Source organism: Phascolarctos cinereus, unplaced genomic scaffold (genome assembly GCF_003287225.1).
Source record: "Phascolarctos cinereus isolate Bilbo 61053 unplaced genomic scaffold, phaCin_HiC Scaffold_2;HRSCAF=192, whole genome shotgun sequence".
NCBI lineage: Eukaryota > Metazoa > Chordata > Mammalia > Diprotodontia > Phascolarctidae > Phascolarctos > Phascolarctos cinereus.
Window position 1 is genome coordinate 321,966,444 of NW_027555625.1, and position 17,323 is coordinate 321,983,766.

Genomic DNA, 17,323 nt, shown 5'->3' on the forward strand with positions numbered 1-17,323 from the left:
GGGACGCAACCAAGGGACTGGAAAACAACAGTGCACCAGGCACTGTGCTAAGTGATCTTACAAATATTATCTCATTTAATCCTCACAAGCTCTTTGATGTAGGTGCTATTATTATTGCCATTGTACAATTGAGGAAATGGGTAAATGACTTCTAAAGGTCATATAGCTAGCAAGTATCTGAGGAAGGATTTGAATTCAGGTCTTTTTGTTTCCGCGCCTAGTGTTCTATCCACTGCTCCACCAGCTACTTCAAAAGTTAGGGAATATGAGAGGAGAAGTAAGCATTAAAGACACTTTTGAATTTTTTTTGCTTAGGTGACAGAATGATGATATTTAAAATAGAGAAACAATCAAAGATATAGAGACAGTTTGGCGTCAAGAAGACGGGTTGGGTTCTAATTCCAGCTTTGTCACTGTATTGTAGAGGCTGTGTGACCTTGGGCAAGTGACTTAACCTCTCCCAGCCTCAGTTTCCTTATTTGTCAATGAGAATGCCCCTGTCCTTATCACAGATTTTTTTGTGTGTGAAGTCAAAATCACAAAACGTAAGTGGAAGCATTTGAGCAAACAAAAAACACTGTGTAAACATGAGGTGGTAGCGCAAGTTTGATTTTAGAAATGTTGGTCTCTGTCTTCAAACATCTGAAGGGCTGCCACGCAGAAAAAAGATTGAACAGGTCCTGTTCTGCCCCAGGGGGCAGGACCTTGAAGCACTCAATGGGTGTGAATTGCAGAGTGACAGATTTAGGCTTGGTATGAGAGAGATCTTCCTAACAATTGGGGATATCTAAAAGTGGAACATGTTACTTCACAAAGCAGTAGGTTTCCAGTGCCTGGAAGGTGTTCAAGCAGAGATTGGTTAACCCTTTATTGGGATCATAGACTCAGAGATATAAAACTGGAAGAGATCTCAAAAATCCAGAGTCCAGTCCAGGCCATTTTACACTTGAGAAAATGGGAAGGGTAAGGAAGGGAAATGACTCAACCAAGGTTATGTGTCAGAGGTAGGATTTAGACTCTCGTCTTCTGACTCCAAGGGCTGACTAGGCTGCCTCCCTAATATTGTACAGGAGATTCTTATTTAGGCCTCGGTTGAACAAGATGGCCTCTGAGGTCCCTTCCAACTCTGAGATCCCATAATGCTGTAAGTTTTAAATGATAGCACTGTTAAAGTTGACGAGAGTTCGGAATCAGGCCTCTAATGGGGCAAGTGGAGATATAGAACTGTCACCCAGGTGAGGTAGGTTGGGGAAGCATTTGCACAGAAAAGGTAGTGGAAACTGAAATGATAATACTAACCTGACATTGCAGAAGCAGCGTGGTGTATTGGATGGAAGGCCAACTTGGGAGTTAGGAAGACCTGGGTTCATTTCCCACCTCTGACACACACCTACTGGCTGTGTGGCCCTGGGAAAGTCAAAGCTTCTGTCTGCCCCAGTTTCCTCATCTGTAAAATGGGTATCATAATAGTATAACCCTGACAGGGTTATGGTAAATTTCAAATGAGACAGCATGTTGAAAAGCGCTTTGCAAACTCTAAAGCATGATATAACTGTTAGCTATTATTATTTTATTAAGTGACTTGCCTTTGGTCACACAATCAGCAAGGGGCCAGAGGACAGATTTTTTGTTTTGTTTTTGAGACTAGGTCTTCCTATCTCACTGATATCTGATTCTCTGCACCTTCCACTTCTATTTCTACCTTCTGGCACCAAACAAAATGAGTCTGACCCTTCTTGCACAATAACTAGGGGAAAGCTACGTGTCTTGGTGGAGAGAGCACTGAACTTGGTATCAGGGAGAACTGAGATCAAATCCTGCCTCAGACACGTAGCCGTGTGACCCTGTGTGGTCTCTCAGCTTCCTTATACGTAAAATTCGGGTTGTAATCACACTTACCTCACAGGGCTGGTGTGAGGATTAAATGAGACAACATATGGAAAATGCTTCATAAAATATAAATTGTTGTATAAATGCTAGCTAGCTATTTCACAAAACTTTTTAAATATTTGAAGCAAACATAGGTTGGTTTTTTTTTTTTTGGCCAGGCAATGGGGTTAAGTGGCTTGCACAGGGTCACACAGCTAGTTAAGTGTCAAGTGTCTGAGGCCAGATTTGAACTCTGGCCCCCCTGACTCCAGGGCCAGTGCACCACCTAGCAGCCCCGAGCAATCATAAATTTTGCTAGTTCCTTCAGTCTGCTCTCCTAGGGCATGGTTTTCATTCTTCCTGTCTGTCTGCCTCATTGGTGAGGGTCCTAGCTTCCCTTTTTCAGATAGGGAGATGGAGCTCCTCTGCTGTGGCAGCTGCATATCTCTCCATCAAGCCCAGAGGATGGCTGGGCTGGCCTCTTGGTCTGGAGGGCCTCCTCTTCCAAGATGGCCGCATTGCTGAGAACCCCTACCTCCATGCCCACACCCAAACAAAAGCCAGCAGGTAAAAGCTGGAGGAAGAATTAAAGGGACAGTGTTCGGCCTTCTTGGTAAAGAAGAGGCTAATTAGTGCTAATTAATGCAGCTTTGTCATTAACAATGTTTTGTCTCCATTGTCAAGGACTAGCTTCCTGGTCTGCAGGCTGGGCTAACATGGGGCTGGCCATCTTCCCCAAATGATTCTAAGAAAACACCCAAATGCTTATTAAAATAATAACAGTGACCAGGCTAGGGTCAGAGTCTCAGACTCCAAAAACAAGTCTTGTGTATCCTGTCCGATGCCCAGTTGGCCCCCAGAACCTGGAGCTGTTCCTATATTTCATACCCAAGGCTGGAAGAGGAAGGATCCCCACTCCCACCTCAAAAAACCCAAACAAACTTTGGAGCAGGATAAAGTCCAGCCTTTACATAAACAAACCTCAGGTAATTCCAGCCTGGATGCCAGGGCTGCTGCATTCATCCACCCTTGGGTCTGGGTAATGGAGGTGGCTTGGGTAGGGGGAGACGTGGGGAGAGAGCTGAACCTCTGAATGTATTTGCTTTCCTCGTGTCTGCCCTTAACAGAATTGCCTTTACCTGTTACTATTCTCGGTGACTGATGTAACTAGTGATTTCAGGGATTCGTAGGAGGTGAGAGAGAGAGTTCAGGCTCCCCAAGGATACTTACGTGTATGTAAGTCAATTCCAGGTCGGGAACCAAAGTGTCTGGCCTAGGCACAGGGTCTGAAGTCGAAAGGGCATGAGTTGGGGTGATCCATGTCCCCCAAATGCTGGTCAAAATGGTACTTTGGTAGAGCAATGGAGGCTGAGAGGAGACATGAGTAAGTGAGGGGCGACGACCGGACAGGTCATTCCTTTAAGACTTACTCCTAAGCCTACTCTGTGGTCAGTCTCCTTTTTTCTTTCCTTGTTCCCATTTTCAAAACCCCCACTGGTCCACACGGGCAGGAAGACTTGGCTAGCTATGTGTTTTCTCAATCTTGGTTACAAGAAAAGAGAGGAGCCCAGCACTGGGGGCAAAGGGCTTGAAATGCCTGAAGTCTGAGGCTCGAGGAGCTGGAGACTTGGCTGGGAGGGTTTGGAGTCTGAGGGACACCGAGGTATGGCTAGCCCCTGATGTTTTCTGAGGCCCTCAGGTGTGGGGTCAAGCGTCTGAGCGTACAGGTTTGGGCAGCGAGAAGAGCGTCGGGTTTGGAGCGGCCCACAAGGATTGAGATCCAGCTTCTGACACTTACTTGTATCCCCTAACTTCCAGAGAGCTTTGTAAGCCTTAAAGAGCTAAAGAAGCTAGATTTTCCAGAAATAGTGTGCATTTTTACCCAGGAGGTGGTGTTACAGCCTGAGGGGCCCAGGTGTGAGGCTCAGGATTAGAGAAGGGATGGTTGAGATTTTCTAGCTCAGCTCGCTCTTTTTATAGATGAAAAAACTGAGGCCCTCAGGAGGGAAATGCTTTACACAAATCGTGTAGAGCCAGCATCTGAACCCAAACATGGGGGACTTGGGATATCATGGCAAGATTGGATTTGGTATAATGGCATAGAAATGTGAGAGGCCTGGGCGCAGAAGAAGCCTCTCTGAAGCATGGGGGGCCCAGGATGAAGGATCTGAAGGGGGTGGAAATTCAGGCCCGAAAGGCCACAGATGAAAGGCCCTCTTGGGGGTGGGGTGGCGCCTGAATCAGGCCCCGGTTTAAAACCTCTGGGGCCGCATGCAGTGCCTGGCCCAGCCTGTAGGGGGCCACCTGTGCCAGGAATCTGCGTGATGGAGCCGTGAGGTCTGGGGAAGGTGAGACACCCCCTCCCAGCGCAGCGCCCCAGAATTGCCTGGACTAGCTGGGCTGGGGGGCCCGGGGGGGTCACTGGGCCTCCTGGGCCCTAGGGATGGCTCCTAGCCAGGGGAGAGAGGCTAGGTGGGCTTTTGGTAGTGGCGAGAGGGGATCCCAGCTGCCCACCCTCGCTGCCTGCTTCTATAGGAACAGGGACGAACTAGAGACTATGGCTCACAGCAGCCTTTTGGTAATTGGCCTGCTCTGTCCAAACCCACCCCTACCTCCCAAAGGTGTGTAAATAAGAGTTGCTCCCATTTTGCAGATGGGAAAACTGAGATACACACTGTTTAGGTGGAAAGGGTGCCATAGCAGAAAGAACACTGTCTCTGGAGTCAGAGTGCCTGGGTTCAAAAACCTGCCTCTAATGCCTTGGACAAGTGATTCAACCTCTCTGGGCCTCAGTTTCCTCGGCTGTAAAATTAGGGAATGGGACTAGGTGGCCTCCACGCTATGATGACTCAGTGATGCATCGGGGAAAGCTATGTCAGTGTTGTTGTGAGCTTAGTCCAGCTAGGCTTTGGGATACCCTCAGCAGACTTGGCCCCACTGGGCAGGGTGTGGCTTCTCTTGGGTCAAGGAGGGCAGAGGGTTCTAGTCCCTCGCTGCCCTGATTGACCCTATAGGTCCAATGGTCCAGAGTCTTTCTTAATGGTTTTTTTAATTGAGGAAACCGAGGCAAGATAGATCAGGCTCTTGTATCCAAACATTATTGTTTGCTCTTTAAAAAAGGCCGGCCTGGAATGGGCTAGGCCTTGGCCTTCTGGTAGGGATGAAGGGCAAGGACGGGATGGTGGCTTTCCCTTTGTTTTTGAAGGCTCTGGGGCTGTGAACTCTGCCTCTGCACCACTCACACCTCAGGTTGTTAGGTCAAGCCCCTGCTAGATCCCAAGTCCAGGAAGAACTGGTCCCAGAAGTTTCCAGAATTCAGGAACAGGAAGGACAGACATCTGCCTTGGGAAGGCCGGGCCCAGGGAGGGAGGGAGCCGGCTACACGCTTGTACAGGCAGGTGATTCACAGGCTCTCTGGGAGGCACCGGATCTGAAGAGGATCTAGTTTGACCTGATCATGTTACAGAGAAGGAAACTGAGGCCCAGAGGGAAAGAGTGACCTGACAACTTAGAGGTGGAGTCACACACACACACACACACACACACACACACACACACACGGCCCAGCCCAGGATGGGAGCCTGGTGGGAAGGCAGCAGGCTGAGGAACATTAGATCTTTGATCTAGGACTGGAAGGAATCTCAGAGGTCAGCTAATCTCACCTTTTTATTTTACATGGGTGTGTGTGTGTGTGTGTGTGTGTGTGTGTGTGTGTGTGTGTGTGCATGCGCATGCACACACCCTCTAACTTGCCCACTGCAGAAGGGAAACATACACCCTGTGCCAGATGCATGGCAGAGGGAAGGGGGGAGGGGAGAGTTGGAAGGGGTCCGCTAAGGGCATAGGGGACATATTGATTGATAATTTGGGGGTTTGAGGATCTGGGGCTCTGAGTTCTGTAGATATACTTGTATATACCCAATGTTTAAGTATCAGACCTAGAACCCATGTCCTAAGGATAGGAAGAGCTGGAGCGAGGAGTAGGGTGGCTTCAGCTATTCTTCTGTGCCCCATCATACCTGCATGTCCTCCCCTGCTCTCTACTCTCTGCAGGCAAGATAGCTGGACTCAGCAGCTTCCCTTGGGCTGCCCATCTGGTCCCGTGATCTTGGCCTTCATGTGGGTGTCTTTCTGTCTGTCTCTCTGTCCTTTTGTCCAGTGAGCTTCCAGGGCTGGGCCCTGGTTCCACTGGGGGTTGAGGCTAGGGGCTGTTCCTGGAGTAGAGAGCTGGGGAGCCAGCCTCCTGGGATCTGCCCCCAGCCCTGTTTCTACGTCTGAAGTCAGAAGGGCAGGCCAGCCTTCCTCTCCTTAGGGTAGCTTGAGGATGAAGGAGAGGATGGTGGGATAGCAGGGGAAAAGGGAGACTTGGCCTGCAGGGTAGGTGGTGAAGGTGCAAAGATGGACTCCACGCCCTTCTATCTCGGGATGGCATGGCCTGATCTTTAGAGCAGTGATGATGTTGGCCTTCCAGAGCCTCTTTGCCACTTGCTGCTTTGAACTGAGGGGGAGATTCCGAGGCCCTCTGCCTTTGAAGATAGAAGTTAGTGGACTCCTTGTCACTGATAGCCAGGCAGAAGTCAAATGACCACTTGGGGATGTTGTGGAGGGGATTCCTGCTCAGGTAGACCTTCAGAAAGCCCTTGTAACTCTGAGTTTCTATGGGGCAACTTGCCAAGCCTATCAAAGAGTCCCTGACAAGAAGGGGGATAGATGGCCTTTTGAGGTATTAAGGCATTGTAGATGCAGGATTATTGCTTCTTCCCCTCTCAGAGACCAGACAGGTTTGGGAAAAGATGCCCTGGAGCCTAGAGTGTGAGCTCCTAGGATGAAAAGGAACCCTGAGGCCCTGATTCCCTTCCCACCAATTTTCCTGTTGTTCTGGCCCTGCCCTTGTCCCAATTCCATCTGTAGCTTTCAGAACCCTTGACCTTGGAGTCAATTTCTTCATATATGATACCCCAGAGATACCCCATATGAGGAGCCCTGGTGTCCTAGAATTCTGCGAGACAAGAATGTGGTGCTTATTATCAGTGGGTATGTGTCAGTAATGCTTATAAAATCCTAGAGATGATTTACATGTGGTGAGTTACAATGGGCAATGTTGACCTCATCTAGAAAGAATAATTTACCCAGCAATTAGTGCTCTGTAAAGGCTAGAAGAAAGCTGGCAGAACTTGGCCTTCAGGTGACCCTTCCTGCCATTTGTTGACAGCACTGGACCATGAACTACGTGGGCCAGCTGGCGGAGACGGTGTATGTGACAGTGAAGGAACTGTACAAGGGCCTGAACCCCGCCACACTATCGGGTGGCATTGATGTGCTAGTAGTGAAACAACCAGACGGCTCCTTCCTCTGCTCCCCTTTCCATGTTCGTTTTGGCAAGCTGGGTGTCCTGCGATCCCGTGAGAAGGTGGTAAGCCGCAAGATCTGTGGGATGGTGGGTTGTCCCTAAGGTTTCTCCTTGACCTCAATCATCTTGGCTTAGGGTCTGGGTATCGTCACAGGGGGAGGGAGAGCCTACTGTCTACACTGCAGAATGATTGGGCTAGGGGATGGCAGAGAGCAAGGGTTGGAATTCTGATACCCCAGCAGCTTGTACCAGGCAGTATGGTAATAGGGTAATGAATTCAGAGAATCTGGGTTTGAATCCCAGCTCTGCTCCTCTCTATCTGTGTGTCACATAACCTCTCTAAAACTCAATTTCCCCCTCTTTAAAATGAGGGGGTTGGGCTAACCGATATGGAAGGGGAGGGCACAGGTGAAATTGCCTGTGAGACATGGTCTACTTCTCTCTTCCCAGGTTGACATTGAAATTAATGGGGAACCAGTGGACCTGCAAATGAAATTGGGAGACAATGGAGAAGCCTTCTTTGTTCAGCAGCTAGAGACTAGTGAGGTGAGTGCACCACCCTAATCTAGTTTTCCTTCCTTTCTGCAGTTGCCAGAAACTTCCTAAATGATCCCTGCCTTTTCCCTCCCCTTTCTTCTCAGCTCCCAAAGTGCCGGGGTGGGCCTGGGGGCATTGCCAGGCTAGTCTACAGGTCCGTACTTTAGTGAGATCTTCTTAGGGTCCCTAGGGTCTGGGGTGAGGCCTTGCTGATATTCACATTATAGCTTTTGGGCCACTCGCTGCTCTAACTGTGAGGTATTGGATATTAGAGGAACCTTGGAAGACCTGGATTCAAACTGTACCTGACACTAGCTGTGACCTGGACATTGTCATGCTACAGCTTTGAATCTCAGTTTCCCTAAGGGTTCTTGTACAGATGAAACAAGATGATAGATGCAAAGTGTTCTGCAAGCCTTAAAGTGTTTCATAAATGCCCATAACTGTTTAATCCCTTATTGAACACTTATTCTGTTTGGCCCCTGAAAATATGATTATTATTATACATTTTTCAAGGCTTTAAGGTTGACAAAAAGCTTTCCTCATAACAATCCTGAGAGATAGTACAAATATTCTTTTCTCCATTTTGTGTATGAAGAAATTGCATCTCAGAGAAGGGGTGTGACTTCAATCAATCCATCAATCCACAAATGTTAACTAATCATTCACTATGTGCTGGACCCTGAATTAAAATCTGGGAATTAAAAAAAAGAAAAAAAGAAAAAAAATGTAGCACCTGCCCCCAGGAGTTCACATTCTCATTGGTGAGGGAGTGGGGGATGGGGGGTGGGGGGACAACATGTGAATAACTATGCATCTATAAGATACAGAGAGAGCAGGTGGAAAGTTAGAGGGAAGACACTAGCAGCTGGGAGGGGTGTGTGTGTGTGTGTGTGTGTGTGTGTGTGTGTGTGTGTGTGTGTGTAGAATGGGAAATGCCTCATGAAGAAGCTAAAATTTGAAGGAAGCCAAACAGGCATGAGGGACAGCTAGGACAAAGGTATGAAAGTGGGAAATGTGGTTGGTGGGGAGTAAAGCGTAAAAAGACTGGGAAAGGGAAGAAGAAACCAGGTTGTGAAGGGCTTTTGGTCCCATAGCTGAGGGACTAGAATTTAAGTCTCCTAAATACAGTAGTACCTTCTCTAATACATCACACAAAGAACTAACCATTCCTCCCAACTCTAGGCCTCTGCCTGAATAGTGTCTTAAATCACTGTAATAGGCCTTCTGTGCACATTTGCATGGAGAATGGGCAGTCTGGGAAGGCTTCTGAGTTCTCACTGTCTTTGCTTTGGACCTGCCCTCCCTAACCCCAGGAGGAGGTCCCCAGCAGCCTGTGTACCTCACCTATCCCTCCGGAGAACTCGGATGAAATCCTGAATGACCCTCTGCTAGATCTCATTGAGGATGTCCACAAAAAGACCTCCTCAGAGACAGCCACCCCCCTGGAGAAGAGGAGGCACCGCCGAAAGAAGGTCAAGAAGAAGAACAAGACAGTAACAGCAACACCACCAAATTCCAGTTCTGAGGAGCTGGAAGGAATACAGGATGAAATACTCTTAGAAATGAAACAGGCCACAGAATCTTCCTCAACCTTGTGAGTGAGAAGGCCATGGGCGGGAGTGGGTTGGGGCATAGAGTGGTAAAGTATCCATCTCTATGCTGTAGCCTACAGTCATAAAACTTGGTTGAGTTGAGGCCTTCCTATTCAAGGTCCACCGAAGGGACCAAGGATAGCTGTTGATTGGAGCCTTTCTTAGCCAAGAATACAGGTCAATAAATACTATTAGCAGGTATAGTACAGCTAGGTGGCACAGTGCACAGAGTGCTGGGCTTAGAGTCAAGAAGACTCATCTTTCTGAGTTCAAATCTGGCCTCAGACACTTACTAGTTGTGTGACCCTGGACAAATCACTTCACCCTGTTTGCCTCAGTTTCCCCATCTGTAAAATGAGCTGGAGAAGGAAATGGCAAACCTCTCCAGTATCTTTGCCAAGATAACCCCTAATGGAGTCACAAAGAGTCAGAGACGTGACTGAACAACAGTGCGCCCGGCCCAGTGCTTGGCCCTGTAGGGCGGATACAGAAGTATGCTACAGGTTCCCTGCCCTTGTTTGTCTGTATGTGATGGAGAAAGGGGAGGGGGATGGGGCTTAGTCTAGATGGAGAAATAAAAGGCGGACATAGAACAAATTAGAGAGTCATTTAAGGGAGTATATATGGAGCTCCAAGAACATAGAAACACTAAAGAAAGGTCAAGATGACGTGAGGTTAATTGAGAAAAACATTGTGGAGGAGGTTTGTTTTATGCAGAATCCTGGAGGGAGAAGTTACTGGTGGTCAGTTCTTAAGTGACATTTTCCCGAATCTGAGAGCAAAGACCAGAAACTTCCTACCAGCTACCACGTGACCTCCCTTCTCTTCTGTGATACTTTGACCCGTCTCCAACCTGTGAATTCACAGGATCCTATTTCTAACTGCTCTAAACTAGGAGGTACCTTAAAAATCATTTAAACCAAACCCCCGCATTTTACAATTGAGGAAACAGATGTAGATAGGATAAGTGACATTTCCAAAGTCACACAGGCAATCAGTGGCAGAACTATCCCAAAAACCATGTCTTCGGACACTGAGCTTCCCAAAGATTCAGGGAGGGTGTGACTTATGCCAAGACCCCGAAAGCTCTTGGATCATTGAATCAATCAACAAATATTTATTAAGTACCTACTGTGAGCTAAGCAGTATGCTAGGCCCTGGGAATACAAGACAAAATGAAACAATCCTTACTTGCAAGGAGTTTACATTCCAATGGGGGAGACAATAATTACATATACAAATAATATTCAACATAAATATAAAGACAATAAATGCAAATATGTATAAAGTAGTTAAATATAAGGGAACTAGAACTGGAGGCAAGAAGACCTGAGTTTGAATCCTGTCTCAGACACTTACTGGCCCTGGACAAGTCACTTAATTTCTGCCTGACTTAGTTTCCTCATCTGTAAAATGGGAATAATGATAATGCCTCATTTGTAGGGTTGTGAGGATCAAATGAAATAATATATATAAAGTGCTTTGCATTATCTTAAAGCATTATCTACATGCTAGGTATTGTTATCATAGTTATTTTGCAAGATAGTTTAGCAGGAAAGGTGCCAGCAGCTGAGGATCAAGAAAGGCCTCATGCTTGCTTTTCTCTGTTGGGTTTTCAAAAAGGAAAAGATTTTCATTTCAGGATTGGCAAAGAGACTAAGGTTATTTCTGCTTTGGAAACTACTCTCTTGAATCACCAGGTATTTAGGGTAGACTCATCAGCTCTGGGCCCTGCTCCCTTTGGGGCCTGTGGAAGCGTAGGACCAATGTGGCAATGGGTACCCAGTCGGCATGTTACTGGTCCTCTTCTGACTTTCAGGGGTGGGCTTTGGACCTACGAAGACCATCTCTCTCTCTCCTTTATGCCTCTGTCGTCCTGGAGACCCAGGCACTGGCCTTCCTTTGCTCTGTGGGTGATAAGGCCCAGGGGTGGTGGGAGCATGGCCTTGCCTCTCTACTGTATAATGACTCTGCTTCCCTTTCTTACTAGTATCAGAACTGATGGTAATGGCTCTGCACATCACAAAGATTCATATCTCTATTTAGATGTGGACTACCCAGAGAGGAACAGGTAAGAGACTATATCAATGTACAGGCTTGTGGTCACTCACTGGGGGCTGTAGGGAGGGAGGTGGAGATGGGCCTGACTTGAGATTCATGAAGCCACTCCCAGAGAGAAGTTCAGTGCTGGACTGTGGTAGCTACGGTCCAGATTGCATTGGGGTGGCAGCAGAGCTGAGTTAGAGGTCATGAACAAGCAGAAGGGAGAGAAGGAGCTGAGCTTGGCCAGGAGACCAGAGTACGCCTTTGGTTGGCAGCTTTCTGGGCAGTACGTCCTCAGAATATCTAATGTGCTTCAAGAGTGACTCTGAGCTGGAGATAAGATCCTCGGACCAGAACTCCACAAGGACTGCATCCCACATGCAATGGCCCTGGGGGAAGCTTCCTCAGGTCAGCAACTAGGAGCTTGACTTTGTTCATTCTTTTTTTTGGGAGAAGGGGATGTGGAGAGGTCTCATTCCAGGCAGCTCCCTCTCCTCGAGGTCATGGGCAGTGATGGAGGGTATGTGGGGCTTCCTAGGGTACCATCAGAGAGATCATTAGTCCACATCCCTGTCCCTCAGAGGTGTCCTAGATTGGGGATGGACAACAGAATCCCTGAACTAATGGGTTTTATTTTGTGCCTAAGTGCCTAGTTCCACCCCCACCCCATCTCAACACGCCCCTCCCCTCCCCACATACACCCCTTGGGCCAGGGCCAGGACTTATCAGACCTCAGATCCTGCTGGCCTAATCTCTCCTGCTTGTTTGCCTGAAGGTGATGAAAGGCGAGCACATAAAACTGCTGAGGGCATCGCACAGTAACATATCCACCAAGCCTCTTCTTTGGAAAGAACCAATATTCCAGAAGGCTAGCATTCACACATTGGCAGAGTCTCAGACTGCCCTCCAGGATGCTGAGGGCAGAGCTTCAGAGGCAACAAAGTTCTACCTTACAGCAAGAGAACTCACAGCAGCCCAGGAGTCCGTTGCACAGGATGATGAAGAAAGTATGGCTGAGAACACTCGGAGGAGGCGCTCCTCATCTGGCTCTGTGTTGGCCGAGGAGCCCACGGTTCAGGAGGGCTCTGATCCCTCCGGACAGAGACAAGAGAACAAAGGTAAGAATAGTGAGTAAATGCAGGTGAGTGGGAGGTGGGAGAGAGGAGGCAGAGTGATGATCAGCCCATACGCCGTTTTTGTGGTCCTGAATTTATCTAATGCCATGGAGTCTGTCTTCTCATGCTCACAATGGCACTGCCTGGCCTGAAGCTTCCTTCTCTGCACTCAGAACCACGGAGGACAAGTCAGCACCTGGGACCCAGCAATATCTACCTGGAAGACTTGCCTTCCCTGAGTTCAGCTAATGCTACCCTTTACTTCCCCAAAAGGTAGTGGCGTTCTTGCCATTCTCTCTTTTTTAGGATCTTTTTAAAAATTTAATTTTTTTTCAATTATAAAAAAATCTGTTTTCTCTTTTTCTCACCTTCCAACATTGGAAAAAAGAAAAAGAAAACTCTTGTAACAATAATGCATAGTCAAGCAAAACTAATTCTCACATTAACTGTGTCCCAAAATATATATATATATATATGTGTGTGTGTGTGTGTGTGTATGTATGTGTGTATATATATATATATACACACACACAAATATATATATGTGTGTATATATATATACACACACAAATATATATGTGTGTATATATATATATACATATATATATGTATGTGTGTATATATATATATATATACATATATATATATATGTATGTATGTATGTATGTCACACTTTGCCCATCACTTCTCTGTTCAGGAGATGTGTAGCATGTTTCATCATCAATCCTCTGGAATCATGGCATAAATCAGAGTTTTTAAGTCTTTCAAAGTCTTTTTTTCCCCCCAGCAATGTTTTTGTATAAATTGTTCTGCTCATTTCATTCTGTATTAGTTCATACAACTGTTCCCAGGTTTTGCTGAATCTGTCCCTTTCATTTCTTTCTTTCTTTTTTTTTTTTTAGGCAATTGGGGTTAAGTGACTTGCCCAGGGTCACACAGCTAGTGAGTGTTATGTGTCTGAGGCCGGATTTGAACTCTGGTCCTCCTGACTTCAGGGCCAGTGCTCTATCTGCTGTGCCACCTAGCTGCCCCCTCTTCATCATTTCTTACATAAAATAGTATTCCATTATATTTACAGACCATAACTTGTGCAAGTATTCTCTTCTTAGCTCTTTGCCAGTACAAAAAGAGCTGCACAATATTTTTGTACGTTTGGGTCTTTTTCCACTTTCTTTCATCTCTTTGTGCTATAGACTTAGTCGTGGTATCACTGGGTCATAGACTATGCCGCACATTAGTGACTTTTAGGAAATGACTTGCTTAACATTTCCACTTATAGTGTATTAACATTCCTCTCCAATTTGTCATGTTCCATTTTTGTCAATTTTGCCAATCTGATGGGGGTGAGGTGGAACCTCAGAGTTGCATTAAATTTGCATTTCTCTAATTATTAGTGATTTGAACATTTTGTTGTATGGCTTTTGGTAGCTTAGATTTCTTCCTCCGAAAACTGTCGCTTTATAAACTTTGACCAATTGAGGAATAGCTCTTATTTTCATAAATCTGAATCCGTCCCTTACATATCTCGGAAATGAGATCTTTATCACAGAAATTTACTCCAAAGATTTTTTCCCCTAGTTACCCACTTTCTTTCTAATGTTAACTGTATTGGCTTTGCTTGTGCAAAACCTTGTTAATTTAATGTAGTCAAAATTGTCCATTTTATCTTCTGCATTCCTCTCTTTTCTTTGGTCATGAGCTCTCCCCTTATCCATAGATCCTGAAAGGTAATGTCTTCTTTGTTCCTCTAAACAGTTTAGAACATCTAAGGGGCAGCTAGGTAGCACAGTGGATGGAGCACCGGCCCTGGATTCAGGAGGACCTGAGTTCAAATCTGGCCTCAGACACATAACACTTACCAGCTGTGTGACTCTGGACAAGTCACTTAACCCCATTGCCTAACCAAAAAAAAAAAAAGAACATCTAAGTCATTGTGCCCCTTTATGTGAGTATACAGTATGAAATATTGATTTATATCTAGTTTCTGTGAGACTGCTTTCCATTTTTCTCAGTAGTTTTGGTTGAATATTGAGTACTTACCCCAGTAGCTGGGGTCTTCATGTTTCAAATGCTAGGCTATTTATTATTCCCATTTATCTGTATATGTTATATAGACCTAATCTATCTCACTGATGAACCTCTATTTACTAATCAGTACCAAGTCATTTTGATGATTACAGCTTTGTTGTATAGTTTGAGATTTGGTACTGCTATGCTCCTTTTCTTCCCTCTTTTTTCATGATTTCCCTTGAGATTCTCTATTTTTTGTTCCTCTAGGTTAATTTTGTTTTTTTTTTCTATATAAATATCTATATACGCTATAAGGTAATCTTTTTGTAGTTTGGTTGGTAAGGCAGTGGATAAGTAAATTAATTTAGGTATTATTATTATTTTATTCTGGTACTGCCCAAGGCTTTCAGATTCCCTCATTCCTGGGGGTGAGCTGATTAAGGGTGCCAGGCCTCCTACTGGGATGAAGGACAGGGAGCTCATGGGAAAGCTGCCTTTAAACTATGTCCAAAAAGTTACTAAACTGCGCTCAGCCAATGATCCATCGATGCCACTACTAGATCTCTATCCCAAAGAGATGACAGGAAGAGGAAAAGGACTCATGTACAAAATTTCTTACAGCAACTCTTTTTGTAGTGGCAAAGAATTGGAAATTGAAGTCGTGCTACTCAATTGAGGAATGATTGAACAAGTTAAGGAATGTGAATGTGAACAAGTTAAGGAATGTGAATGTGATGCAATACGATTGTGCTGTAAGAAATGATGAAGGGGATGGTTTCTGAGAAACCTAGGAAGACTTGTATGAACTGATGAATAATGAAATAAGCAGAACCAGGAGAACAATTTGTACAATTACAACAGCATTGTAGAGACAAACAACTTTGAAAGATTTAGAAACTATGATCTATGAAATTACCAACCATAATTCCAAAGGACTCATGACGAAACCTGCTACTTACCTCTGGATTATTGTTTGTCCTTCGTTCTCTCTCTCTCTCTCTCTCTCTCTCTCTCTCTCTCTCTCTCTCTCTCTCTCTCTCTCTCTCTCTCTCTCTCTCTCTCTCTCTCTCTCTCTCTCTTTGGTAAGGCAATTGAGGCTAAGTGACTTGTCCAGGGTCACGCAGCTAGTAAGTATCAGGAGTCTGAGACAGGTTTTGAACTCAGGTCCTCCTGACTCCAAGGCTGGAGCTCTATCCCCTGTGCCACCTAGCTGCCCCATCCTTCATTCTCAAACAGGACCATGGCATCAGGAAGGTGACACCATGACTTACAAGTGAATTGGATGTAAGTGAGGGAGAACTGTACAAAGTCACCAGCCTCACTTTCTCCTCAGGAGCCATCTGGGTCCAGTGGCCAGATATGGATTCAGAGTGCAGACTGAGACTTTTGGGGATGGGGTGGGGAGAGACAGGGCTAATGTGGGAGTTTGTTTTCCCCAACTATATATGTTTGTAACAGGGAAAGAAGGAATGAAAGAGAGACGCATTTATTAAGTATTTACTATGTGTCAGACTTGGTATTATCTCATTTGATCCTCACAACAGCCCCGGGAGGAAGATGCTATTATATAATCCTCATTTTACAGTTAAGGAAACTGAGGCAAGCAAATTAAGTGACTTACCTAGACTCACACAGCTAACAAGTGTGTGAGGTCAAGTTTGTCTCTCAACAGTGGGGGGAGAAGGTGGGAGGGAGATGAAGCGTATATTTAATGATTAAAAATAAAACAGCTTAAAAAAAGGAGAAAGTTGTTTTTAGTAAAGATGTACCCTTTGATTTACCTTGTGGGAAGGGGTGGGTCTCTGGGAGAGTCAGCATAGTTCTTCCACCGGCCCAAATGCCCTGGTGGTGGGAGCCCTTTCCCAGTCCTCTCAGTAAGTTCTCACTGCTTATTCCTCCAACCTCAGGGAAACCAGGCTTGAAGCCAGACGATGGAGTGAGCCCTGCTGCTCAGAGACAAACCTCTTGCAAGCCACGGTTGTGGAAGATAATAACACAGATCAGTTGTCTGATACTGCCCTGGAGCAGGGGAATGACATTGAGCTTTCTCTCTGTGGTGGGCTGGCTGATAACCGGGACATCTCAACAGGTGGGTCTGATAGTAGTCTTTCACGGGGAGCAGAGGAGAAGGACCAGGGGACCCCATTCACAAGGCGGAGGTGGGGGCAGGGGATGTGAAGAAGGTCAATGGCATTCTACAGTCCAGTGGCTGGGGTACCAAGGCTGTCCTCACTCCCCCAGCCAACTGGACCCTTTGGGCCAGGTTGGGGAACCTGAAGACTGAAGACTGAAATCAAAAGGCTGCATGTAAGGATCTAGAAGGCCAAATGTGGCCTCAAGGGTGCCTGCTTTGGGCCATAAGGGAGAAATGGCCTAATTGTCTCTGTGACCTCCTCTTCAGTCCCCACCATACCTGTCCTCTGTGCTCTCACATCTGTTTTTGTTCTCCCATCTTCATTTGCCTCCTCGTGCCTGTAGAGAAGTTTACCAAATACGCCATCTGCTACCAGGATCTCGCTGACAACCCAGGAATCTTGGATGACCCCAACCTTGTGGTGAAAATTGGAATGAAGTAAGTCTCCTGTGAGGAGTGGGCTTGAGGTGGGAGGTGTTTATCTTGAAGTGTGCAGAAATGTCTTCAATCCTTCCAGGACCCCAGATCAGGAAGACAACCATTGCTTTGAATCTGAACAACATGCTTAATTACTCTTCAAGCATCTTGTCTCAGGTCTGCCTGTCAGAGAGCCTAGAGCAGGGGTCTAGGCCCTTTGCCAAAGGGCCACGCTTGAGGACCTAGAGGGCCA

At 46.2% G+C, this 17,323-nt stretch overlaps 1 protein-coding gene across 2 annotated transcripts in view; it reads left to right on the top strand.

Moving 5' to 3' along the window:
• The first annotated feature begins 7,084 nt into the window (after positions 1 to 7,084).
• The window catches only part of LPIN3 (lipin 3), a 28,393-nt gene continuing 18,154 nt past the window's right edge, over positions 7,085 to 17,323 (top strand). For both annotated transcript variants that reach the window (XM_020998882.2, XM_078150231.1), the window contains exons 1-9: positions 7,085 to 7,282; positions 7,670 to 7,765; positions 9,073 to 9,353; positions 11,342 to 11,422; positions 11,670 to 11,802; positions 12,170 to 12,512; positions 12,683 to 12,782; positions 16,427 to 16,608; positions 16,998 to 17,091. In XM_020998882.2, coding sequence (XP_020854541.1) covers positions 7,091 to 7,282; positions 7,670 to 7,765; positions 9,073 to 9,353; positions 11,342 to 11,422; positions 11,670 to 11,802; positions 12,170 to 12,512; positions 12,683 to 12,782; positions 16,427 to 16,608; positions 16,998 to 17,091 — 1,502 coding nt within the window. In that variant the 5' untranslated portion in view covers positions 7,085 to 7,090. The remainder of the gene's footprint in view (positions 7,283 to 7,669; positions 7,766 to 9,072; positions 9,354 to 11,341; positions 11,423 to 11,669; positions 11,803 to 12,169; positions 12,513 to 12,682; positions 12,783 to 16,426; positions 16,609 to 16,997; positions 17,092 to 17,323) is intronic.